The 27799-nt window shown below is 43.1% G+C and overlaps 1 protein-coding gene across 2 annotated transcripts in view; it reads left to right on the top strand.

The window, feature by feature from the left end:
* The window catches only part of KCNH1 (potassium voltage-gated channel, subfamily H (eag-related), member 1), a 717114-nt gene extending 691990 nt beyond the window's left edge, over positions 1–25124 (top strand). For both annotated transcript variants that reach the window (XM_006887955.1, XM_006887954.1), the window contains exon 11: positions 24225–25124. In XM_006887955.1, the coding sequence (XP_006888017.1) occupies positions 24225–25082 (858 nt within the window). In that variant the 3' untranslated portion in view covers positions 25083–25124. The remainder of the gene's footprint in view (positions 1–24224) is intronic.
* The last annotated feature ends 2675 nt before the right edge of the window (positions 25125–27799 follow it).

The following is a 27799-nucleotide window of genomic DNA, read 5'->3' as shown; positions in this document are numbered from 1 at the left end:
CACTTCTTTTCATTTTCTACAACTTTCCATTTTCCTGGGTTCATACTTCACATATTCCATCCTCCATTTATTAATGAATGTTTGCACCTATTTCTCCTTATTTTGAGCAATACTGCATCAGCAAATAAGGCTTTTCATTGACTGGAAACTTTTATTTCATCTGTGCCATAAAGGTAGGCTCTGCTTTGAGAAGATAGTTCTTCCCTAATCATATTTTGAGAGTCTTCCACCCTGAAGACCTCATCTTCCAAGACTGTTGTTACTTATGTTGATTCAGAACCTCAGAACCTCCACCAGGGTTTTAGAGGCAGTAAATTGCATGGAAAGAGATTGTTCATACTTCTCTCACAAAGCAGCTTATGGATTTGAACTGTGTGCCTTTGGAATTGCAGTGCAATTTCTTACTACTAGGCCATCAGAGGTCTTCCAGTACTATATCAGAAAATTTTCCACTGCTATGTATAAGTTTTTCAATGTTCTGTTATTTCAAAAATAGATATACAGCTCTGCTTCCTAGTCTGTATTAGTACAGAAGTTCCACTGAAATGTATTTACTAAGGGTCACTTTTTTTGTTCTTGCAACATGTATACCACCACAGCACAACAAACTGACAGACAAGTGACAAGTACAGCCCCAGTAAAATGCAAGGCCAATTGCTCCATGCAAAACAATATTGTCTTTTCCTAGAGCACTAACCAGGGGCATTTCTCTTCACTGATGATCTTGAGAAGGAAAAATCTCCATACATCTTAGGCTTGCATTTTCCTAAAGACATAGACATGATGGTTTCATAGTAGAAGCTACTTTGGTGGCACAGCCCTTAGAGTTTGCTCTGCTAATCAAAAGGTCATTTCTAGAGGTTCAGCTCCACCAGTGGCTCTTTGGGAGAGAGATAGGCAGATTCCTCCTGTTAGGATTCACAGTCTTCATACGATGGAATACTACTACGCAGCATGCAGAAGCAATGATATTGTAAATTACTATGTAATTTGGAAGGGACTGGAGAGCATTAAGCTGAGTGAACTAACTCAGTCCCACAAGGACAAATAGTGTATAAAACCATTAATGTAAAACAAATATATCATCTCACCCCAGTAAGAATAGCAAAATTTAACAGAACAGCAAACATCAAATGCTGGCGAGGTTGTGGAGAAACTGGAACCCTTATTCACTGCTGGTGGGAGTGTAAAATGGTGCAACCACTAATAGAAGGCAGTATGGCACTTTCTCAAAAAGTTGGAAATAGAGATACCATTTGACCCAGCAATTTCACTACTTGGAATATACCCCAAAGAGACCATAACTGCCACCCAAGCAGATATATGCACAACCATATTTATTGTGACTCTGTTTGCAATAGCAAAGAGCTGGAAACAACTCAGGTGCCTATCAACAAATTAATGGAAAGAGAAGCTGTGGTATATTCACACAGTGGACTACTATGCAGTATTAAAAATCAAGGAACTCATGCAATGTTATTCAACATAGGTGACCCTAGAAGACATTATGCTGAGTGAAATATCTCAGTCATAAAAGGACTAATATTGCATAAGGCCACTGTTGTAAATTGGGACTGACATCAGAGTTGAGGGAAGACAGAAAAGGAGGGGAGGAACAATGTATAGGCTGCTTTGAAACAGATGAGGGAGACAACGGTTTTAAATGGATATGTGATTAGGTATTTTTGTCATAACAGGAGTCCAGAGCCAAGGCTGCATAGTGGAGTGGAGCTGGGGGAGGGATTATAAAACAATGAAAGAATATTTCTTTTACTTTTCCAAGAGTGTAGTGTACTGGGGAGGAGAGAGTTGGCAGGGGAGAAAAGTGCAACAGTGAATGAATGGAAATCCAAAGTCTCTGTACATTTTCATTGAAATTAATAATAAATTTTTAAAAACCCATTAATGTAGAATGAGTATAAGAATCCAAGGCAAGGAGAGGGGGGAGGATGGCGGGGTGTTAAGCATTGTGTTGCAAAATTCAATGGGTGGGTGGGGTGAAGGATCTTTTGTGAAAAACAATGTATTCGAACTTTGTAAATAAATGAAATGAAAAAAAAAAAACAACCACCAAAACAAACAAAAAAATTCACCACCTTGAAAGTTCAATGGAGGGTCACTATGAATAAGAATCAACTCTATAGTAGTGAGTTGAGTGGCTCATAAGACACAATGGTATTTGTACAATTAATCTCAAGTACCACCCCTACTTAGCTCTCAGTGGAGCCTTTCATGTTTCTATCATGCTGAACAACTTTTAGTGAAACTTACAGACAAAGCCAAACTAAGAAGAAGAATCTGGTGCTCAATTTCCAAAAGTTAGCTGATGACAACCCTCCAAATCACAATGGCGCAGTATACAACTGATCATGAGGATGCTCCATGTGCAGGGAGCTCTGGTGGCCTAGTGGCAAGGAGCTGAGCTGCAATCCAGAAGGCACATGGTTCGAGGCTACCAGCTGCTCCACGGGAGAAGGATGGGCAATCTCTTCCTGTGCGATTAACTGCCTCTGAAAACCCACTGGAGGGTCAGCTATGGGTTGGTTCCTACTCTATGGCACAACAACCAACAACCAACACATGTACAGGTAGCATTTCATCATCTTGTGTATGGGGCTTCCATGAGTCCTGTCAACTGGATGGTAGCTAACAACAGTAACAACAGAGGAAGAGTTGCCAAAAAAGAAAACAAAACCCATTGCCAATTATTTACTCTCAGTGAAAATTGGCAAGGAGGCTGCCCTCAGGGGACACTTACAAGAATGAATGACATTATTCTGATTTTAGTGCAAAGTCACTGCAGGTTCTGACGAGGTCATTCTTTATATGGGAGAAAATACAGATGCTACATAGGGGTAGTAGGGGCCTTCCCTTGGCCGGTGCTCTGAGAGCCAGTGGATTAAGTCACCTCTGAGTGCAGAACATCTCTAGGTTTTCCCTGGATTGAGTCCACCATGATCTCTATACATTTTTGTTCCTCCCGCCCTGGGCTCTGAGGTCACCAGTTCCCCAGGAGATTACTGGCAGCCTCAGTATCCTCCAGGGAGGCAAGTGTTTCCAAGAACCAAAATGCTCAGGCTCACATGTTGTACAGACCAATGAAGTCTGGCTCTTACAGCAAGTTATTCATCATCCTGACCAATTGTAGGAACTGATAGCCTAATGTATCTAAGTGAATGCATTTCCTCCTTAAGTGTTTTATGAACCCAATGTTTTGGATTCACTCTTACCTTAGGTCAGCCCTTCTTTGTACTTACTAGGACTTCCCTGAATTATGTTTGTTTATTTATTATTAATGTGCTAATTATCATGATTTGGGTGAAGTTTACAAAGCAAATCAATCATTCAGTCAGCAGACTGCACACATTTTGTTCCATGCCATTGATTGACTGCTGTTTCTATTGTATAAAAACACTCCTCCCACCTCTGTGGTATTTCTAGTCCTCCCTCCCTCAGATCCCTTCCATCTTCATCGTTGGGTTATTGGTTGAATGTCCTAAGGAATATGCATCTCCTACTGTTATTACTCACCTTGTAGACCACTGAGACTTGGGTGTGAATTGTGTTCTGGGCTTGGGCCATAGTCCTGGGGGTCCACTCATCTATCAAACTATAGAAGTATTGATTAACAGGCAGTGAGAGAAATAAATACAAAGGTGGTTTTTGTTGTTGATTGCCATCAAGTCGAGCACAACTCATAGCGACCCTATGAACAAAAGACCTTGTTTCTCAAAGTTCATAGAGTTTCCAGAGGTATGTTGTTTAGGCAAGTAGATGCCACTCCTGTGTCCAAACTCCCAGGATTAGTTCTCCATCTTTATCTCTGGTGTCCTAAGTGATTAGAAACATGTAGGAATAATGGATTCAGTGCAAACACAACACTGCATTTCTTGAATACAATAGCTGAGGGTTTTGATCAAGCAGTTTCCCTTATATATTCTTTTAGGCATGTTTTTATATGCCGTGGAGTTGCCTGTGACTCATAACGACCAATATACAACAGCCCTAAACCCTGCTTTATTCTGTGCCAGTCTTACTGTCTCTGACACACCTACCCCCACTACACTAGTCACTGAATCAATCCATCTCATCAAGGATCTTCCTCTCTTGTGCTGTCCCTCCACCCTACCATTCATGATGTCCCTCTCCAAGGACTGGTCCTTCCTTGAAACATGTCCAAAGTATGTCAGATGAAACTTCAGAATCTTTGCCTTCAGGAGCAAGGCCTCACCTTCTCCAGGATGAACATATTTGTTATCCTAGCATCATTCCATGGTATATTCAGTATTCTTCTCCAGGACCACAGCTCAAAGGCATCAATTCTCCTTCTATCATCCCTAGTCATTGACCAGCTTTCTGATGCATAGCAAGTACCTACAAAGACTGTGGCCTGGATCTCTTATTTCCTATGTTCATCAGAAAGGGAGTGTGAGTGTGTGTGTGTGTGTGTGTGTGTGTGTGTGTGTGTGTGTGTATTGATAAATGTCAATAGTTATAGAAAGCTTCAGGCCTTTTGTTCATAGGGTCACTATGAGTTGTACTTAACTAGAAGACAGTCAACAACAACTATATATATATATATATATATACCAGAGGAATGTCTATCTGTGTTTCATTGACTGTGCAAAGGCATTTGACTGTGTGGATCACAACCTTCATAACCTTGAGGAGAATGAGAATCCCAGAACACTTGACTGTGCTTATGCAAAACCTATACTTGGACCAGGAAACAGTCCTCAGAATAGAGCAAGGTTCTGTGCTAAAATACTGCATGGTTCAAATTCAGGAAAGGAGTGTGTCAGGGATGCATCCTGTCTCCATACTTTTCCAACCTATATGCAGAACAGATGAATGGGGAGGGTGGGCTTTAGGAGGAGGAATGTGGCATCAGGATTGGAGGAAGACCCATCAACAATTATGCAGATGACACAACCTTGCTTGCTGAAACCTAAGAGGACCTGAAGAGCTTGCTGCAGAAGGTCAAGGACTATAGCATAGAGGTAGCAGGGAGTAGTAGAGGGTGTCTATCAGGACCTGATGGGCGGGCCTCATGTTTGTTGTGTTTGAAATGAACATTCTTCTAAGAGGTAGAGCACTGATCTGTCAATTCACTGTACTGAGATAACTTGGGGTTGCTGTGCTGCTGAACGTTGTGCCACTGGTGTGTCAAATGCCATAATGATTACTCATGGTGGACAGTATTTGGTGAAACTCCCAGATGAAGACAGGCTTGGAAGCAGGAATGACATCTGCTTCCTAAACAATATGCCTCTGGAAACTCTATGAACTTAGAGAACTGGCAATAGTTATAGAACAGGGTTCAAGTCTTTTGTTCATGAGGTCACTATGAGATGTGCTCGACTCGACAGCACTTAGCAACAACAGTAACATTACAAATTGAGAGATAATAGTCCTTTTCTCTAAAGTCCAAGACATTTCCCCAGCTTAATGGCTTAAAACATGGCAGAAACTTCAGATTTTCTGAGTGTGGGTCATAGCTGCACTGCCTGCCTGAGGGGAGAGACTCTTTCTAAGTTGGTTTGGTGGGGTTTTTTGAGGGTGGTTTGTTGTGGCTTTCCCCCCCCCATTTGTATACCCACTGCTCAAGAATCTCATAGTGACCCTAAAGACATAGTGACCCTAAAAAAGTGTTCCATAGAGTTTACAAGTTTGCAAACTGTTATTGAAGTAGATTTCCATGTCTGTCTTTCTTGCAATACCTGGTGATCCTTTTGGTCAGCAGGCTAACCACTCTGCCACCAGGGTTCTTCTGTTTCATTTGTAAAGTGAGCTTCCCAGAGTCGCTCTGAGGAGGCATGAGGAAGTACATCTCAAGCCTTTAAACACGTGCCCAGTGCATTGCAGGTTCCCTGTCAGGGTCAGCCCGAGCTGCCATGACTCCTTCCACAAAGATACTGGCCCTCACTGGATGGCATTTCTACCTTTGTGTCTCTGTGTGTGCTGTTCCTGTCTGCAACACCCTTCCACATCTCCTTCACTCTTCAAACTCCAGCTCATCCTTCTGGGATCGTTTCCAGGGTCACGCACTCATGCAGAATAACACTTATTTACTGGGCAGCTATTAAATGCCAAGCACCCTTCTTGAGAGTTTACTTCTGTTACTCAATTTAATCCTCAGAACAGCCCTATAAAATCGGCTGCATTACTCACTTTTAACAACACAGAAAACATGGGGAACATGACCCCAAGCCTGCCTGTACTCAGACAGAGGGGCACAGAGGGGCTTGTGCTCACGTGCTCATTCCACGCTGACTACGTGAGCAACTCTGTCTGCCTCTCCCCAGACCCCTTGGCACGTGTGTGCTGTGGGAGTGGGTTTACCCGTCTGTCTCCCTGACAAGCCTGGGCCCTGGAGGCCAGGGCTGTGCCTCAGGCTCTGGCCTCACATAGTCCTGGCTCGGTAAATGACGGCTGACCTAAACTGTCTTCTGTCCTCTGGGAACCTTCTCCCCTCCCTGACATTTGGGCCCTCACATTTTCTGAACAGTTCACAAGCTCATGATGCTGTTGAGAGAGAAAAGAAAAAAAAAAAAGCATTTGAAACGGTAATGAGCAGAAAGGGCCTTGCTGAGACAGTTAAGTAATGACATTTTTAAAAGCAAAACCCAACTGCCTTCTTGTTATCAGGCCATCTCCAGTTTGTTTTTCCATGTTTTAAGTTTCTTAAATGGCCCTGTTTGTTAATCTTCATCTTTTACGCTATGCCATAAAACCAGGCGGGGTTACTGGCGGAGGAGGCTGGTGTGTAAGGAAACTATGCAGAAGCAGCGTTGCTGGGGCTCAAGTCCTGCTCAAGGACCAGCAGGGCCCCCAGTTCTAGGAGGACAGGCTTGGCTTCCTCCACTTGGAAGGACAATGAGGTTATAGCCAGTGAGCGCTCTGCTTATAGTCAGTGTTCAAGAAATGTTCCTCTGGCTTTGTGTCCTCACGCAGACAGGAAGCCAACTTTTCTTACCAATTCTGAGGTATAAGGCAGTGGTAGTCACTTGTCATTGGATAGCCTCAAACCAATTCCAACTCTTAAAGACCATAAGTACAACAGAGTATGTAGGCCAACCTTGATCGTGTGCTGTTTTCACAATCTCCACTGTGTAGGAGCCCATCATTGCAGGTACTGTCAGTCTTTCTCACTGAGGATCTTCTTCTCCTTCACGAGCCTTCTAATTTTTCTAAAGACTAGCACTTCCTGACAACGTGCCCAAAGTCTGTGAGAAGACATCTCAACATCACTTCTTCCAGGGCAGATTTACTTGTTCCCATGACAGTCCATGGTAGAGTGAATACTCTTTGTCAGCACAACAGTTCACAGGCTTCAATTCTTCTGCCTTAGTTATTCATTGTCTGACTTTCACATACATCCGAAGGAATGCAGAGTCGCGGTTTAGTGGTAAACTTCTCATCTTCCATGCGGGCCACTCAGACTGTATTCCTGATACACCAAGTGCACTACTACCACCTGCTCACCGTTGGAGATGTCCACGTTGCTATGAGGTTGAACGGGTTTCAGCAGAGCCTCCAGGCTAATATGGTTAAGGAAGAAAGGCCTGTTAATGTATTTCCAGAAAACCCCATGACTCACAATGGTCCCATCCATAACCGATCAAGGAGACAGTTCAGGACTGGCCAACGCTTTCTTCCTTGTGTTGCTATGAGTTGAGAAACAAGGAGTTGCTTATGTGTTTTAAGTTAATGCAAGGAGTCACAGATGTTTGCAAAGCTTCCCCTTTCCATCTCCCTCTGAGATTAAGGACTTGGAAATTTCTGGAATGACAGCCCCTTGTCCAGGCCTAGGCAGGGCACAAGTTGCTGAGCCTGGCAGGAAGTGTAGGCTGAGACAGAGAGGGGTAGAGGGGGCTGTGTGCTTATGGCTACATGCAAGTGGGAGCATGCTGCAAACATACAAAGGACAACTGAGTACCTCAGGGCCATTGATCTGGGATCTCTAAGCCCCAGGCTAGCAGAGCTTTGTCAAGCTTCTGCATCTTAATCGACTGGGGAGCTTGTTGTTCATAAAAGTCTTTCTGACCCCAGCTGGGAGTTCTCACTCAGTAAACCTGAGGTAGAGTTTAAGAATTTGAGTTTGTAAGCACCTTTTCTGGGGATTCTAAAGTGTGGCTAGCTAGAATCACTGATAATTTAGTCCAACCGGGAAAGGACAGGACTTGCTCAAGCTCACAACAGCAGTTCAGTGCAGAGTCGAGACTAAGCCTGTGTACTTTTACTGTCCTGTGTGTGCTTCAGATTAGAGCTGTGTTCCTGAATCCAGCAAGCACCTAGCAAGAACCTTTTGATTTCTCTTTTTCTATGAGTCATATCTTAGTCTCTATTTATTTATGTTGCTGTTGTTGTGTTCCCTAGACTTGGAACTGAATTATAGCTGACCCTCCAGCAGGTTTTCAGAGGCAGTTAATCACACAGGAGGAGATTGTCTTTCTTTCTCCCCTGGAGCAGCTGGTGGATTTGAACTGTGTGTCTTCAGAATTGCAGCACAAGAGCCTTGGTTGCCTAGTGAGAAGAAACTGCACTGCAATCCGGAAGGCACAGGGTTCAAATCCACCAGCTGCTCCACAGGAGAAGGATGGACAATCTCCTTTCTTCCAATTTCCCTTACCCTGCCATCAAATTATACAACTTCATGATTAATCCCCCCTTCCCTTGCACATCCTCATCCCTCTGCTCCCACCTGCTTTGGATCCTTATCCTCATTCTACAATAATGGTTTTATACAGTTACTCTTTCAAATATCTGCATCTTTCCTGATTGCTCTCCAGAGTCATCTGTGCTATCAGAACTCTAGGTGGTTCCTTTACCCTGGGGTCATCAGCTGCTGGGCCTTCCTTGCTCAGTGAAGTTGAGTGCCTCTTCCTCTCATGGTCCTGGGAAGAGCTCAGGTTTGAAAGGGGCCAGGCCCCCCTTGCTGCACCTTTGAGGGGATAGTTGAATGTCCTGACTCACCTCAGATCCCAGAGGAACCATTTTCCAAACAAAGTTGAAAATAGCAGAAGGCCCTGCATCTTGAACCTGTCAGTTTGGTTCAGCTCGATAAGCATTTATTAAAGTGTATCCCTCCCCACCCCCACCCCCTTCTGCAGCTCAGAGCCTTTGCTTGGTGCTGCCTCAGAGGGATGCTGGGATAGATGAGCAAGGCTCAGCAGTGATCACCGCCTGGGGGCATCCAGCTGCCTGTGCTGCACGAAGTCATGAGCATTCTCCTTTAGCCTCCAGAGCCCAGTGCCTCAGGCTAAGGAAAATGGGTGCCTCTGTGGGCTGGCAGGGACCTGGCTTGTCAGGAAGGGTGCAGACTTAGTCCTGTACTGGCTCCTGGACTCTTGCCAGCAAGAGGAGAGTGGTCTGTCTCTAGGGCTGATCTTTCCACAGGGTGATTATAGGGTTTCCGTGTCTGACCCGAGGAGCTCTGTTGGCATTATGGATAAAAGCATTCTGCTGCCAATCTAAAGGCAGTCCTTTCAAACCTACCACTCTCGGAGAGAAAGGTGAGACAGTCTGTTTCTGTAATGATTCACAGTCTTAGAGACCTCTTAGTACAGTTCTGGTCTGTCCTATAGAGTTACTATGACTCGAAAGTGATTCAAAGGCAGTGGCTTTGGTTGTGATGTATCTACTTCCCTGAAGAGACCAGGTACCTCTGTGTGGTATAGCCTCTGTGTAAGTATCCCCAAAAGTAAGAAAGGTGATGTGAGCAAGGTCCTTGGCCTGTTCCCTGCCGTTCTGTTTCTAACCAGCTGTACGACCCTGAACAGGTCATTCTACCTGCTAAGCTTCTGTTTTCTCTGCCATTTAGTGGGGATGGAAGCAGTGCACACTGCAGGGAAATTTTAGATTAACTGAACATGCACTTGAGTATGTGTAATAAGCTGCGGAGCACAATCCAAGCAAAGTCCTGGCTTGTTAGACTCATTAACTCTTTGTTAATGAACATTCCAGAACATACTGGAAGGATGATCTTGTGTAGTTGTTGGTCAATTGCCAACTCCTTCTATAATGAAATGCTACAGTGACTGTATGGAATGGAAGAAAAGTGGGAAAGAAGGAAGAGAGAAAGAAAGGAAGACTGCATTAGATGCAAGAGAGGAAGGAAAGAAGGAAGGTATTATTCTGAGGGAAGCGGGGAGAGAAAGCCTTTGCCAGCTAGTGAACATATGAAGTTTTTGCACATGCCCACCCCTTTCAGTCTGAAACAAGCACCCTCTCCTCACATTCCCAGCCTAGATTCTTCCCACAATGCCAGGCTGTCTTCCACAGACAGATCTACATTTAGACAAACGAAAAATTCCACAGTCATCCCTGTTACAAAATAAAGTTCATTCCAGGGCTAACCTCTGATCACATGGATGAGTTTAGAAAATAAAAGCCAGTCAGGCAAAGACGATGAAATGAGTATTAGGTCAGACTGAAATAAAGAAGAGTGAAATGAGAGGCCTTTAGAATTTGCTTTGCACCCTGCCCCTCTTGGGGATATCACTATACATTGAGAAGTCCACCCATAAGTCTCTCTTTTCTCTCTCTGAGACAACTGACTTTAAAAGCAGATTTTTTTCTTTTTTATTTTCTTTTTTTAGCTGCACATTACTTTTTTAACCCTACATGAGACTTGCAAACAGAGAAGGGGTCATGCAATCATTGGTATAGTTAGTTACTGATTTTATAAACCTTTATTGAGATCTGTATGATGCCAGGTACGCTATTGATGAGGAAGGTAAAATGAATGAAGCATTAGTCTTGCCTTCAGAAGCTTCAGCCTAGAGAAAGAGGCAAATAAGCAAAAGGTTTGCCTTCACAGTCCTTGCAGTGTACATCCAGGCATGGTATCACTCTGCAGGGGTTGTTGTTGTTGTTATGTGCTGTCGAGTCGCTTGCGACTCATAGCGACCCTATGTACAACAGCCCTAAACTCCGCTCTGTCCTGTGCCAATCGCACTGTCTCTGACACTCCCATCCCAATTATCCCAGTCACTAAATCAATCCACCTCATAGAGAGCCTTCCTCTCCTGCGCTGTCCCTCCACCCTCCCAAGCATGATGTCCCTCTCTAAGGACCGGTCTCTCCTCACAGCATGTCCAAAGTATGTTAGGTGGAGCCTCAGAATCCTTGCCTCCAAGGAGCCACCCGGTTTAACCCTTTCCAGGACAAATCTGTTTGTTTTCCTAGCAGTCCATGGTATTCTCAGTACTCTTCTCTAGCACCACAGCTCAAAAGCATCAATTTTCCTTCTATCCTCCTTGGTCATTGTTCAACTCTCTGATGCATAACAAGTGATTGAGAAGACCATGGCCTGTATCAGATGCACCTTAGTCTCCAGAGAGACACCATTACTCTTCAGTACTTTGGAGAGGTGTATTTGCTCTGCAGGGGAGAGCTAGGGAAAGATTGTTGGTGTTAGAGAACTAAAAGGAATGAACATGCTCAGCCTTTCATAAGCTGAAATAACTGAAGGTTGAATGCAAGATCTAGTGGCTTAGTGGCAAAAAAAAGCTGCACTGCAATTTCAAAGGCACATGGTTCAACTCCACCAGCTGCTCCAGGGAGGAAGGATGTGCATTCATCTCCTTTGTGATTAACTGCCTCTGAAAACCCACCAGAGGGTCAGCTAAGGGCTGGCTCAGGCTCAATGGTGCACAACAACAACAGTTGCACAATAAAGTATACAGTTCAAATCTATCAAGCTATTCCACAGGAAAAAGATGGTCATCTCCTTCCATGTGCCTCTCAAAACCTGCTGGAGGGTCAGCTCTGGGACAATTCCATCTCGGTAGTACACAACAACAGTTGTACAATACTAAGGATTCTATGGGTGAAATATTGAATGATGTAGGAAGTTTCAAAAGAATATGAAAGTAATTAGCTGGAAAGACACCATTTCGGGAAGCAGCATGTGATCAAGAATTCATGGTAATGAATGAAGAAGTTAAAGAAGTACTGAAGATACTCACAAAAAATAAGGCCCCAGGGATTGATGGAATACCAATGAGGTGTGTCCACAAACAGATTCAGTCTTGGATATACTTGTTCATATATATCAAGAAATTTGGAAGACAGCTACCTGGTCAATTGCCTGGAAGAGATCTCTTTACTTCCCATTCCAAAAAAGAGAAGAAATATCATTCAAAAGAATATGAAAATTATCAAACAATATCATTAATAGCAACACAAGTAAATTCATGCTGTAGATTCTTTAAAAATGGCTGGAACAGTACATTTGCAGGGAATATTCAGAAATACAAGCTCAGAAGAGGCTGTGGATGAGGGTTATTGTTGTTCATGTCAGGGAGATCTTGGATGAAAGCAAAGAATGACAGAAAGATATTAATCTGTGTTTTATTTATTATGCAAAGACATTTGACTGTGTGTATCATATAAATGATAATGTTTAGAAGAATGAGAATCCCAAAACAATCATGAGAAACCTATACATAGACAAAGACATAGTTGTTTAAACAGAATAAGGTAACACTGCATGGCTAAAAATCATGGAAGGTGTGCATCCTTTCTCTATATCTATTGAATTTGTATGCTGAGAAAATAAGTCAAGATGTTGGACTACATGTTGAAGAATGTGGCATAGGATTGAAGGAAGACTCGTCAACAACCTATGTTATGCAGATGACACAACCTTGCTTACAGAAAATGAAGAAGGCTTGAAATATTTACTAAAGTAGATCAAACAAAGACTACAATATGGGTAACATCTCAACAGCAAGAGAACAAATTCCTTACCACTTGACCAAAGGTAACATCATAATAGATGGGAAAAATATTGAAGTTGTCAAAGATTTCATTTTATTTAATTAAACAGTCAACACCCACAGTTAGCAGCTGTCAAGAAATCAAAAGATATTTCGCATTGGGACAACCTATTGTCATGGATATCTTCAAAGTGCAAAAAAGCAAGGATGTCGGTTTAAAGACTAAGATGTGCCCAATCCAAGCCATGCTACTTTCAGTTGCATAGTATGCATCTGAAAATTGGACAGTGAATATGGAAGACTGAGGAAGAAACAATGCCTTTGAATTGTGGTACTGGCAACGAGTATTGAAGAGAGAGAGAGAGAGATGATAGATAGATAGAGAGAGAGAGACAGACAGACAGACAGACAGACAGACAGACACACGTGTATATATACCTGTATGTATACATATATATTTTTTTTCTGGTGGCCTAGTGGTAAGAAGCTGCACTGCAATCCCACCAGCACTCTGTAGGAGAAGGACGGGTGATTTAACTCTCTGAAAACCCACCGGAGGGTCAACTATGGGTCATTTCCAACTGTATGATACTCAGCAACAACATGTATATATAATGGATTACAAAATGAATAAACACTGCTAGCTTCTGAAAATTATCACATACTTTGGGAATGTTGTCAAGAGGAAAAAGACATCATGCTGGGAAAGGTGGAGGGTCAGCAAAAGAGATGAAGACTCATAGCGACCCTGTGTACAACAGCCCTAAACCCTGCTCTTTCTTGTGCCAATCTTATTGTCTCTGACACACCTACCCTTATCACCCCAGGCACTGAATCAATCCATCTCATCGAGGGTCTTTCTCTCTTGTGCTGTCCCTCCACCCTCCCAAGCATGATGTCCCTCTCCAAGGACTGACTGGTCCCTCCTCCCAACATGTCCAAAGTATATCAAATGAAGCTTCAGAATCCTTGCCTCCAAGGAGCAACCTTGTCTCAACCTCTCCCAAACATACCTGTTTGTTCTCCTAGCAGTCCATGGTATATTCAATACCCCTTTTTAGCACCATAGCTCAACGGTATTAATTCTTCTTCTATCTGAACATACAATAACAACAATAACAACAATTTAGACAGCTGAAGATAATAATCCAAATCCCAAAGGCCAGGATTCAGCAATCGGCTGGAATGTTATTGTTAGGTCCCGCTGAGTTGAGTGCGACTCATAGTGATCCTATGAATGATAGATCTGAACCCTGTCCTGACCTGTACTCTCTTCACACTTCCTGAGCCCATTGTGGCAGTCACTGTGTCAATCCACTTGGTCAGGGATCTTCCTTTCCTTTGCCACCCATGAAATTGTGCAACTCAGCGATTTCACCCCTACCCACCTCACCCATCTGCTCCTCCTTTAAAAAAGTATCTCTTGTAGCACCATGGTTAAGCTGCTAACTGAAAAAGTTGATAGTTCAAACCCACATCCTGGCTCCACTGGAGATAAAACTATCAATTAGGTCACAGGAAGAGTACAGCCTAGGAAATTTACTGTGTAGTATTACTAGAGCTGTTATGAGGTGAAACTGACTAACAACAACAACAAAACTTTCAAAAGGGAGGATCTAGTCATAAGAATGGAGGTTTAAACAACTAAAGAAGAATGAAGATTAAGAAATACCTCATGTGATTTTTTTTCTTATTATTTGTGGGTGTTGTCAAGTCAAATACAACTCATAGTAACCCTATGAACAACAGATGTGAACTCTGTCCTATCCTGTGCCACCTTCACACTGTCTGACATACGATAGCCCATTGTGGCAGTCACTATGTCAATCTATCTGGTTGAGGGTCATCCTCTCTTTTGCCGACCCTCCACCTTTCCAAACATGAAAGGAATAACCTCTCCTACCAACAAGCTCTAGGTATGTGAAATAAAGCTTTATCACATTTGCATCCTAAAAGCAGTCTGGCTGCACTTTTTCTAAGACATATCTGTTCTTTCAGCAGTCCATGAACTATTCAATACTCTTCTCCAACACCACAACTCAAATGCATCCGTTTTTTCTGTCATTTTATTCACTTTCCAGTCTCCCATTGCAGACTTTGTCAATACAATAAATCTCCTGATTTCCTGACTGCTGGTTCCAAAGATGCTAATGATCCAAGTAAGATGAAATGATTGACAATTTCAATCTTTTCTTCTCTTAAGCATTTACCTCTTAGGCATTTATAAAACACATTAGTATGTTAAGGCTCTGGGAAGTTCTATAGAACCTCAGTCGTTTAAGATTGGAGCATGTCTCAGACATATTTCACTTGGAAACTGTTTTTCCTCATTGTCATTGTTAACTACTGTCTATTCAGCTCCTTACTCATGGTGACCCCCATGTACAACAGACTGAAATGTGATCTGTTCTTATATCATCTCTGCGGTCAGTTAGGCGGTCAGATCATGTGATCTAGGTTTTCTCTTATTATTATTATTTTTTTTTTAATTCAGTGGTACACATTTTCTTACCACCCCTTCCAAGCCCACCCCACAATGCATCTGTTGTTCCAGATTGTTTTCATACATATAATGTATAATCATATATTCCTTCTGGACAGTTCTTCCCCTCATCTGTTCTATTGCAGTGTTCATTATCTATCCACTCTTTTTCCCATTTTCTACTCAACACTGCTCTATCTGTCCTATTTTATAACAGCAGAGCTATGCGTTGTTTGTATATTTATTTGTCTTTTTTTGTGACTGAGATAGTTCCCTCAGCACAATATCCTCCAAGGTCACCCATGTTGTGTAATGTTTTATGAGTTCATTGTTTTTCTATGCTGTGTAATATTTCATTGTGTGAATGTAGTACCGTGGTTTGAATTCTGTTCAGCTCCTTAATTTCTTGATTTCTTCCATATGCTTTGCTTCTTGGCACTCAAGTGCAATATTCAGAGTCTCATCTGACATCCATCTCTTGGTCTTTGCTTCCTCCTCTGTCTTTGTATTGTCCTTTCGCATTCTTCGCGGATGATGTTCTTGATATCCTCCCAAACCTCATCTGGTCTTTGTTCATTGGTGTCCAAGGCCTCAAATCTGTTCCTGAGATGGTTTTGTAATTAAAGTAGGATAGAGTTAAGTTCAAATTTTGGTTCCTGTGGTTTTGACTAAATCTCCTTTAGCTTCAACTTCAACTTGCATATGAGTAGTTGGTGGTTTGTTCTACAATCAGCACCTGGCCTAGTTTTCACAGCTGATACTGAGTTTCTCTAATGATTCTTTCTTCAGATGTAATCTGTCAGATTCCTATGCATATTATCAGGTGAAAGCCATGTGTGTAGTCTGCATTTATGTTTCTTGTAAAAAGTATTTGCAAGGAATAAATCACTGACTATACAGAATTCTATCATTCTGTCTCCAGCCTAATTTCTGTCACCAAGTCCACGTTTTCTGACTACTAATCCTTCTTCCTTGTTTCCAGCTTTTGCATTCCAGTCACCCATTATTATTATTGATGCATCTTGATTGCATATTCACTCTATTTCTGACTGCAAATGTTGGTATAAATGTTCCATGAATTTTATATATAAGTCCCTGATCAGATAGAGCATTGCCAAATATTTTTTCCCAGTCTGTGGGTTTCCTTCTTACCCTGTTGGAGTTTTTTGATGTGCATAGGTATTTGACTCTTAAAAGGTCTTATTCATCTATTTTATTCTCTTTCAGTTGTAGGTTTTCCCATTACGCTTAGAAGACTTCATGCTATGGATTGGGGTTTCTAAAGTTCTTCCTAGATTTTCTAAGGTTAATTTTATATCTTTGATTTTACTTCTAGGTCAATGATGTACCTTGAGTTGGATTTTGTTTATAGTATGAGGTATGGGTCTTGCTTAAGTTTTCTGCAGATGATTTTCCAATTTTGCTAACACCATTTGTTAAAGAGACTGCCATGTCCCCATTTAATTGATTGTGTCTCATTTTCAAAGATCAGTTGACCATAGGTGGATAAGCTGATTTCCGGGTTCTCAATTCTATTCCATTGATATATGTGTCTGTTGCTGTACAAGTACCATATTGTCTTCACCACCATGGCCATGTATTAGTATTTGAAATCAGAGAATATGATGGTTCATAACTTGTTCCTCTTTTTTCAGTAGTGTTTTGCTTATTCAGGCTCTCTTTCCATTTCAGAAAAAATTGGAAACTGCCCTTTCCATCTCATTGAAGAATTGAATTGGTCTCTATATTCAGATTGCATTGAACTTGTAGATAACCTTCGGTAGAATTTTCGTTTTCATGATATTGAGTCTTTCTATCCATGAGCATGGTACGTTCTTCCATCTCTCCAGGTCTCTTTTGGTTTCTTACAGTAATGCTTTGTCATTTTCTTTGTACAGGTCTTTTGTGTCTCTAGTTAGATTTATTCCCAAGTATTTGCTATTATGATTGGTATTCTTTTTTTCTTAGCTTCTTTTCTATGTTCTCTTTGTCATGATCTGATTTTTGTATGATGGTCTTGTACCCTGCTACTTTGCTAGTTTGCCAGTAGTTATCATCTGCATATAGAGATAACCCCTCTTTACCAATTTGCGTATCTCTTATTTCTTTGTCTTACCTTATTACTAATACACTCAATATTATATTGAACAAGAGAGGTGATAGTGTACATCTTGCCTACTTCCTGTTCTCAAGGGGAATGTCTTTAATCTCTCTATTCAGACTGATGTTGGCTCTTGGTTTTGCATAGATGCTTTTCACTATGTTGAGGAAATTCCCCTCTATTCTTCTTTTGTAGAATATTTTAATTAGGAAGGTCTGTTGCATTTTGTCAAAGGTCTTTTCTGTATCAGCTGACAGGATTAGGTGGTTCATGTTCTTTTTGTTTTGTTAATATGATATTGTTAGGTGCTGTTGAGTTGCCAGCAACTGTTAGCAACTCTACGTACAGCAACTCTGAAGCCTGCCCTGTCCTGAGCCTGTCTCAGTGATCCTGAAACACCAACCCCTATTGCTCCAGTGTGATGAATTATATTACTTGTTTTTCTTATGTTGAACCATCCTTGCATATCTCTTATGAATCACATTTCATTATGTTGAATTATTTTTTTTATGTACTATTAGATTCTATTGGCCAGGTTTTGTATCTATGTTCATGAGAGAGATTGGCCTATAATTTTCTATTTTGCTGATGTCTTTATATGTTTGCTTCATAGAAAGAGTCTAGGAATAGTCCATCTTTTTCTCTTTTCTGAAATACTTTATATAGAAATGGTGACAGCTCTTCTTTGAATATTTGTTAGCTTTCACTAGTAAAACTATCTAGTCCAGGCTTTTATTAGTTGGAAGTTGTTTTATGACCTGTTCAATTTCTTCTTTTATAATAGGTCTTTTCAGGTATTCTACTTAATTAAGTCTGTGTCAGTTTGTGTAGGTGTGAGTTTCTAAGTATTTGTCCATTTCCTCTAAGTTTTTATTTGTTGAAGTATAGTTTTTCCATAATATTCTACTGTTAGACTTTTTATTTCAGTTGGTTCTGTTGTAACATTGCCCTTTAATTTCTTATTTGGATTGTGTATCTTCTTTTCTCTTGTTAGCTTTGTTAGTGGTTTGTCAATTTTATTGACCTTTTGTTGCTGGTTACTATGATATACCTACCCTCCTTTTTGTGGTGTCTCTGTGAGAGGACCTTCAGTATTTCTGCAATGCTGGTCTTGTTTTTGCAAACTCCCTTAGTTTTTGCTTTTCTGAGAATATCTTGATCTCTCCATCAGATTTGATGGACAGTTTGCTGGGTACAGTATTCTTGAATGTTGTGTTCTTTGAGTGTTTAAGTATTGTCCTCCCACTGTCTTCTTGCTCACATGGTTTCTGCTGAAAAATTGGCACTTAATCTTATTTACTGTCTTTTATAAATGACTCTTTATTTTCCCCTAACTTCTTTCAGAATTTTCTCCTTGACTTTTATTTTGGGAAATTTGACTATGATATGTCTTGGTGGTCTATTCTATGTGGAGTTTTCTCAGCTTCTTGTATATATATTCTCTTATTCTTCATTATTCCTAAAAAGTTTTCTTCTGGTAACTCTTTCACAACTTTCACGGTGCATTTTTTTCTTCTTCTTCTTGTCCTGGGATTCCAACTATGCACTTGTTTTTCTCTTTATTGTGGCCCACATTATATTTTTAGGCTTTCTCCATTTTTCTTCCTTTTTTATTTTGCTTTTTGCTTTAGCAAATCACTGTTGAGAACTCTTTTATTTCATTGATTCTGTGCTCTCCCTAATTCTGCTCATTTATCCCTCTAACATGTTAGCAACTGCTGAGACGTTGAACTTAATATTCCAGATTGTAATTTCTTGCTTTTCTAGGGTTTCTAATACCCCATTAATTTTATCTGCATTGTCTTGAATTGTTTTGAGGGTTATTTTATTAAGTTCTTTTTTGCTTTCTTACCTGTAGTCTTTCCTCTCTGGTCCTGTGGCAAAGTTTGCTGGATCTGGGGGTAGGGGTAAAGCACCTCTGTTCTTTCCTCTCTAGTGCCACGTTAAATTCTCTGGGGTGAAAGGCTTGTTGTTTTCTTATTATAGCCCTCTCTCCTGAAGTCTATCACCCCCACTTGGTCTGCAGAGGAGTATGACTAGGTCCTTCAACTATTTTCACCACTTTCTTTGATGGTTTGCAAGAAGAACCTTATCTCTGTTCTTCTGCTCCAGGTCTGTATTCCTGTGAATGCTGACTGCTGGAGTCTTCAAGTTAAAGCACACAGCTGACAAAATAGTATGATGTCCCTGGGGAGGGTGATATTTTGGTTGGATCTTGAGTGTTGGTATTGCCATGAGGCTAGTGTAGAAGTGAAAGTTCTGCAGGTGCAGGCTGCCTTCTGAGAGTGGGGCTTCAATAGGTAGGATGGGGCAGTGGCAAGACAAGTGAGACATCACCTGTTTCAGATGACACAAGCAAATATGGCAGATGGGTAAGCCTGTTTGCTCCTAGAGTCGAGCCAAGTGTAGAAGTCTGATCTAGAAGGTTTTTGTTGGCTGATTTTCCTCATAAAATGAAACACATAACCTCTGAGTTGAGTCCAACTCACAACAACCCTCTAGGACAGAGTTTATGGGTTTATAAAGCTGCTACATTTTTTTCCCAAAGAAAGAAGATTGCTACATCATTACCCCATGGGATGGTGGGTTATAGGGTTTTGTCTGTGATTGTTGGGACACCCCGTTGCCATGGGGAACTGTGGATCATCTCTGAACAGAGATGACTGGTGGGGCTGGTGCACAAAGCTCTTCTCATGAGTCATGCTGTCACTCTGCCCACTCAGACCTGAAACATTTGGCAAATGCATGGTCATGGCTGCCTCAGAAATATAACCCCCATGACTAATTTATCTGCAAAAACAACTGATAGCAGTTAGCAGAGCTGAAACCTCAGGTCAGCAAAGCTGCCATATTACATCATCTCGGCAAGAACAACTTTTGCTGTGCTTTTTGAAAGTGGCTAGTTTTATTCCTGGATTCTCAAAGAAGGGCTCAGTCATGTCTGCAGGTCAGGAAGCTCTTCTCTGGTTCACAGTCCCTTGATTGAGACAGTAGTGTCTCAACATTACCGTGTATATTAGTGGTTTGCCGATTGAATACAGCGTGACAGCAGGCAACCCTAGGATGACATTTTGAAAAAAGCAAGCAGTCTCATAAGACCCAGACACCTATGTCTCCTTTCAAGGACAGACTCAACCTGCCAGTGCTTAAACTTCCCCCATGGTCATTATTGATGATTAAAAAAACCATCAGAACATGCTGCCTAAATCAGGCCAGGGGTCCCACACCACATATGCAGAATTCTGACTCATGCAACATATGGTTGAAAAACATATTATTATCTGTACCCTCAAGGAGAAACTCCCATTGCCAATCTATCAGTAGATACTGTTGTACACTTTCTCTGGGCAAGTTTTGTGTTGACTCTTCAATATTTGAAGGAGTAATCCCTTTGCTTTTATATTAACATATCTTACTTCAAATTTCAAGTATTATTACCTTTAATAATTCAGTTTTTGTTGTCAGTTGCTATCTTGTCAATTCTAACTTATGGGGATCCCATATGTTATGGACTAGAAATGCCCCATAGGTGAATGAGAAAATGACCATGTACGTTTCTAGAGAAGGTCTTCCTTTTGAAGTATTATAACCTCTGAGTTCATCTTTCCAAGAGAAAGATATTCTTCCATTGATTCACTAGCTGAAACTTGTTATTTACTAAATTATCCCATAAATATTTATTGATGACTGACCTCCAAGATAGCAAGACTTTCAAAGCACTGAAAATATTGAATAAGATAGTCCTTGCTCTCTCAGAGCAGATAATGTTTTTAAAAGGTTAAAACATGCAATGTGGCATTAAAGAGTGCCCTTAGGGATATCTCGGAAGGACTAAGATGAACATATCAATACTGGTATCTTGCTAAAGGATTTCCTTACAACGAACAGAAACAGTAGTTCAAGTAAAAAGGGAAGATTCTATTAAGAATAAAATGTCTGGGCAGGGAGAGAAGTGCAACAATGAATGAATGGAAATCCAAATTCTCTGTAAATGTTCATTAAAATTATTTAAAAAATTAAAATATTTTAAAAAAAGGAATAAAATGTCCCACAAAAGTCAAGAGCAGGAAATTGAGCAATTAGCTCTAAAAGTCATTGTCTCTGTTCTCATTTCTTTCTCTTCTTCTCTCATTCTTTCTACTTTTCTTCTTCATCTCTTTATCCTTTCCTTTTCTTCTCATCTTAAAAGGAGCTCTGGTGGCCTAGTGGGTAAGGAGTTGCACTGCCAACCAAAAGACATATGGTTTTAATCCATCCGCTTCTCTGTGAGAGAAATACAAGGCAATATCCTCCCATATGATTTACAGCCTCTGAAAGACAGCTAGAGGGTCAGCTATGCATCAGTTCCTACTTCACAGCATTGAGCTGAGTCCCTCTTTAAGAAGCACTGTGAGTGAGGATCTGGAATCTCTACTATACGTGGATACATGGTAGAGAGTAATTGGGGCAGGAGAGAGCTTTGAGCACTGAAAGAGAAGCTAGACAGATTCCTCAGAGCTCAACAGAATCATGGAAGACTTTCTTGAGAATAGAGTATTTGAGTTGACTTATAGGTAAATAGATTTGGATGGCAGATGGAAAACTTGGGCCATTCCCAAACCAGAGAACAGCACACATGAAGTTCAGAGGTGGAGAATTATCTGTCATATGATTCAGAGTTCAGGATGAATGATTACAGGTCTTGAGAAAAGGTCTTAATGACACTTAGCATCATCCTTCCATCCCTCTGCTGCCTTGAATGCAGGTTCTCTGGCCCTGTCAAGAGTGCTTGGGATCCTCTGTAGTTCCATGGCTTGGATCTGTAGGCTACATCATAGCAACTGGGGTCTGGCTGAGCAGAATATAACATCACAACAGTGTAGGATGTGGTCCAGGGAAGCCTTGATCAAACCTTGATGGGAGAGATGCCTGCTCAGCACATATCAGAAACCACTTCTAGTGACCCAAGTCATGTGATTTGAAGAGTTGGTCAGGTGAGAGAGGGGCAGCAGCACCAATCCTTACCTCTCACTTAGTGACCTGAGTGTGAAGTCATTGAGAGATGGGAGCTTTGACTGAGAAGTCAGGTGACAGTCTAGAGCCTCGAGGCTGGACACAATTGGGTGATTAATCACCACCATCAAACAAAGGCAACTTCCAACAACAAAGTGCTGAGGAACCCAATAAACATTTGAGTCTACCACGACTCATGGTAGCCCCATACAGAACACACCAAACACTGCCTGGTCCTGCGCCATCCACACAATCTGTGGATCATATGATCTATAGTTTACATGGACTGATTTTTGGAAGCCTCCATTGGCCAACCAGTAGTAGGCACACTTGGGGGGAAAATCATTGACGGCCTTGTGTGTGTGAGAGTAGAATTGCTCTTTAGGGTTTCCTCGGCTGTCATCTTTCTGGAAGTAGTTGTCTAGGTTCTTCTTTTGGATTTGACCTGTCAATCTGCAGGTTAGCAGCTGATGAGCAGATGACTTGTACCACCCACACGCCTTTGGGTTCCATTCTGAGAACATAATGATTGGCATCTTCAGAGAACACTGGCAAATCTTCAGGGAAGGTTCTGGTGCTGGGAAGAGGCTCCAGGTTCCCCAAATAGTGATGGTGAGGAAGTGGCTGCTTCTCTTTATGTAGGAGCCACCCATTTGCCATTTCTGCCATCTTCACATGTACAGTTAGGTAACATTAATGATGGTCATCGTAACGTTCATCCACAGTCAACTGTTCCGTGGGCTTTTCTTCCTTGTCTCAATGATCTCCACACTTCTGGTCCCCCAGGCAGGGTTTCATATTAGAAATACAAAGATTTCAAATTGTCCCCCACACATTCACATGTGGAACGGGTCAAAACATGTGCCAAAGTGTAACTGCTGTTTATGATGTTGTTGTTGATTGCCTTTGAGTCATGCGCAACTCATAATGACTATGACTCAAAAGACCTAATGCCTTTCCATAACTATCATCATTTCTCCAAGTTCCATTTATGTTAGAAATCATTAGATGTTAGCCCATGAGAAAGCCCTCTCATTTGTGGCTTACCTATATGCCAGTGTCATTAAGTACCTGTTTACCATTTAGTAGATCTAGGGCTTTATGACTTGAATGCAAGTCCTTGCTTGGCATTGTGTCCACGCTGTAGCATTGAGCCACTCTACGCCTGCATGTCCTCTCCTCTTGTGGCATAGCTGGTAGGGAGCTACACTGCTAACCCACAGGCCAGGCCCCCCTGGTGGTGTGACTCCACCAGCAACTCCACAGGAGAAAGATGAGCGGTCTCCTCCCTTTTGATTTCCAGCCCTAGAAACCTGCTGGAGGGTCAACAGTGAGTTGATTCTGGCCTAGAGGCAATGAGAGTAACAGACACTTACCACATGCATGTCAGCTCTGTAATGCTAGTGTCTCGAATATGTGAAACAACATCTAAGTGCTTGTTTGTTATTCTTGGGACTAGATCAGATGCACGTTCACAAGCCTTTCTTCTTTCTTGGTATGTTCCCTGACGACAAGTCAGGCTTCTTTGTAGACGTGTCAACCACCCTTATTTAAGGTTCAGATCTGGGGACGGCAGGGCAGCCTTTACTGCAGCTCCTCTATACTGCATTTTAGCCAGGGACAGGTGGCAGGGAGAGCCTGACTCCTAGCATGTGAGGATGGAGTGCATAGGTGTTTGCTTCTGAAGGATGAGAGCGAGAACCAGTTTCTTGCCGTTGGAAAGTTGGGGACCGATGACAAGCAAAGGTCTTGGCCTCTGAGAGGAGCCCCCGCAGGCTTTGCGGGCACAGGAAGGTAGCTTGAACTTCAGCTCCTGGGTGACCTGGGGGCTAGAATGAGAGATGATGGTGAGTAAAGCAGACTGCACTTTGATGCTTGGAGCCACTGTCCAGAGCTCACACATTTGTGTCCTGTCTCATTCCAGATTGTGTTCCGGAAGATCAGTGACGTGAAGCGGGAGGAGGAAGAACGGATGAAGCGCAAGAATGAGGCCCCGCTGATCTTGCCCCCGGACCACCCTGTCCGGCGCCTCTTCCAGAGGTTCCGGCAGCAGAAGGAGGCCAGGCTGGCCGCGGAGAGAGGGGGCCGAGACCTGGACGACCTGGACGTGGAGAAGGGCAGCATGCTCGCGGAGCACGGCTCTGCCAACCACAGCATCGTGAAGGCCAGCGTCATCACGGTGCGGGAGAGTCCCGCCACGCCCGTGGCCTTCCAGCCGGCCTCCACCTCTGCGGTGGCCGACCACGCCAAGCTGCACGCCCCCGGGTCCGAGTGCCTGGGCCCCAAAGGCGGTGGGGGCGACTGTGCCAAGCGCAAAGGCTGGGCCCGCTTCAAAGATGCCTGTGGCAAGGGTGAGGACTGGAACAAGGTCTCTAAGGCCGAGTCAATGGAGACGCTCCCCGAGAGGACAAAGGCGTCAGGGGAGGCCACGCTGAAGAAGACAGACTCCTGTGACAGCGGCATCACCAAGAGTGACTTGCGCCTGGACAACGTCGGGGAGGCCAGGAGCCCCCAGGACCGGAGCCCCATCCTGGCCGAGGTCAAGCATTCTTTCTACCCCATCCCCGAGCAGACGCTGCAGGCCATGGTCCTGGAGGTGAAACACGAGCTGAAGGAGGACATCAAGGCCTTGAACACCAAAATGACGAACATTGAGAAACAGCTTTCCGAGATCCTCAGGATATTAACCTCCAGAAGGGCCTCGCAGTCTCCCCAGGAGCTGTTTGAAATATCGAGGCCCCAGTCTCCAGAGTCAGAAAGAGATGTCTTTGGAGCAAGCTGAGAGGCTGTTAAAAAGAAATAGAAGACAGAAACCTGAAACCCTCTTTTAGACACCTCCGAACCACACACGCAAGACCAACCATTTTTCAAGTAGGCTTTTGCTGACAGAAAATCAAAGTGGGACCAGTCGCTTGGGCCTGTTCTCTCTCTCTCTGGAAGAAAATACAGGAAGACGATGTGCCACCACCCTGTAAGACAGCAACTGCATCTGAACTACCTTTGCACAATTTCAGACCAAGGGGCAAGCTGTCTAAAGGGTATTTTCCTTCATTTTAAATTTTTTTACTGCCATGGTATTTGTATAAGAGAAAAACTCCCAGAGAAGAGCAGCCACTTGGGGAGGTGGCAGGAAAGTGCCAGAGAACCCCATGTGTACAAACCATGCTGGGCACCTTCACCAAGACCCTCAAAGACTACAGAGGACACTGGGACTTCCCAGAATCCCCTGACCTTGTACAGCCATGTCTGACATCACTGTATATTTTCCTACAGTCGTCGTTTGTAACAAGCTCAGGATGGGGAGTGGAGCGTCCTCTCAGCGTCCTGATGGTTAAGGCCACAAAGCAGCTGCAGGGACTGTGGGTGCTTCCCATGGACACTAAGAGCTGGGAATCCTCAGGTGTCCCCTGAGCCAAAAGGGTGAGCTCTTTGCAAGAGCTAGAGAGGCATCCTTGCAACCAATCCGGGGTTCTCTGTTGGTTCACAGCAGCCAGCTCCTATGAGACCCCTGATGGATCTTGGACTGCTCCATGCCTCACAGGCCCTTCTGGCTTCTTTCCCTCCCTGACCTCTCCCCCAGGATTCCCATGGCATGCCTCAGGGTGTAGCGTATCGGCAGGAAGGGTCGTGAGCCCAGGGTTGCTTTATTACCAGACACACACAACCTCAGAAGAAAAAAAAAAAGATTGTAGTCAGTGCTATATTTATATTCTGATTCTCATTGGAATTGCCCTTCAAGTTTGTGTTTTGGCCACGTCATGGGGTCATTTGAGGATACTTGGAAGCCATGGTTGGCCTTAGTTTTAAGAAAACTGGTTTCTTTTCTACTGAAGTCAGCACAGCTTCATGGGAGACTGAAGCCGTGTGACTATGCCGTCTTCAGAAACAGGAGAGAAGTGGTGGGTCGACAAGATTACCTGTAAGGAGGAGGTAAGGGGAGGCTGTGGTGTTATGGGGAAGGCACAGCTGTGCAGTGACATGCCTGTGGCCACCCAAGGGCCCTGGTCACATGCCATCACCTCACAGTCACCCTAGGCCAGGTGGTCTCTGTGCTTAGATGTCTCAAGGGCATCTGAGAAAGAGGGTGCTTTTGGTTTGGTTGAGAGTGGAGCTAGCTTAGTATGTGCCCTTTGGAGAGGCATCAGGGACCCAACCATTGACAAGCAAGAGTGGGCATTCCACTCTTTGTATCAGTGGAATTCCGAGTACAGCTGTTCCCTAGCCCTGGTTACTAATGACGGCACAGCACCCGAGAGGGCAGGGTCCATTTGAGGGTCTGGTATAGAGGAACCTGCTCCCTAGCTCTTCTGTTGTTTTGTTGATGAGATGCTGCTGGTGGTTCCCCTTTGTACTAATGGTGACCTCCAGGTAGGGCCCTGTCCTGTCAGAGGTAGCTAGCATTTCTGATTGCCTCCTGTCCAGGCCTGCCCATTCCTCCCTACCATAGTTCTATGACCCAGAGCCCAGTGATCTAGGTGTGGCCCAGGCTTTGGGCCTTAGCTGTCTGGGCAGAGTACAGGTGTCCTCTCCAGGTCTTTGGACAGTCTCTGGGCAAGAGAGGTCCTTCTCAGAGGTCCTTAACCAAGGGCAGGATTTCATGTGAGGCCTCCAGATGTGGCCTTGGCTTCCTGAGACAGTTACAGAATTAGATTTAGCCTCAGCCTGGCAGCATTTAAAGAAGAGTTGTCACTTCCTAAGACCAAATCATAACTGTTTGTGACCTGATAAAGCCATGGGTCTTTCCAACTAACTTGTCTTTAAGGCAGAAGCCTTAGAGCATCACGAAGCCCATCTCTGAGCTCCCCCCCGCCCCTTTATGTTCTTTAAACACACATGGTATTTACTTCTCCATTGTAGGACCTGTAGTTCAGTGGTTAAAGCTTGCAGCTGCCAACTGAACCCAACCTGTCCCTTCTCAGAAGAAAGATGTGGCAGTCAGTTTCCATAATTCTTATAGCCTTGGAAACATATAGGGGAGTCCTACTCTGCCCCATAGGATTGCTTTGAGCAAAATCAGCTTAACAGACGTGGGTTTGGGGTTTTTACATTCTAGGTAGGGCGGATATGCTCCTCCTCATGACCCCAATATACAGCTTTAGAAATATCTGCCCGGTGACTTGATGACCAGATGATCCTTGATGATCCTCCCTGGAGCTCAGAGGTCAATGTGGAGAGACCTTCTTTTCTCTCAGTGCTAAGAGGTGCAGTAAGAAATAGCACATCTTCCAGATCTTTGGAGCCAGAATTATTTGGGTGGAAACAACACTTTACAAACACTCTCCAGATCGACTCCTAGGATTCCAGTTGTGCTAATGACCAGAAGCCCAGGTAGGATGTGGGCATCCACACCTCTTGGGGCCACAGAGCATACAACACATGTGGCTGCTTGTCACTGAGCAAGATGAGTGTGGTGGTGAAGCTTGAATTCTTCTCCATTTTAGGGATTTTTCTTTAACTTTTACTGTATTTTCTCTGATAAACCATCTTTGAAGTGAGCCA

Source organism: Elephantulus edwardii, unplaced genomic scaffold (genome assembly GCF_000299155.1).
Source record: "Elephantulus edwardii isolate Elephantulus edwardi_28Jun2011 unplaced genomic scaffold, EleEdw1.0 scaffold00063, whole genome shotgun sequence".
Classification (NCBI taxonomy): domain Eukaryota; kingdom Metazoa; phylum Chordata; class Mammalia; order Macroscelidea; family Macroscelididae; genus Elephantulus; species Elephantulus edwardii.
The sequence above is the reverse complement of the archived record's forward strand: the minus strand, read 5'-3'. Positions and strand labels throughout refer to the sequence as shown.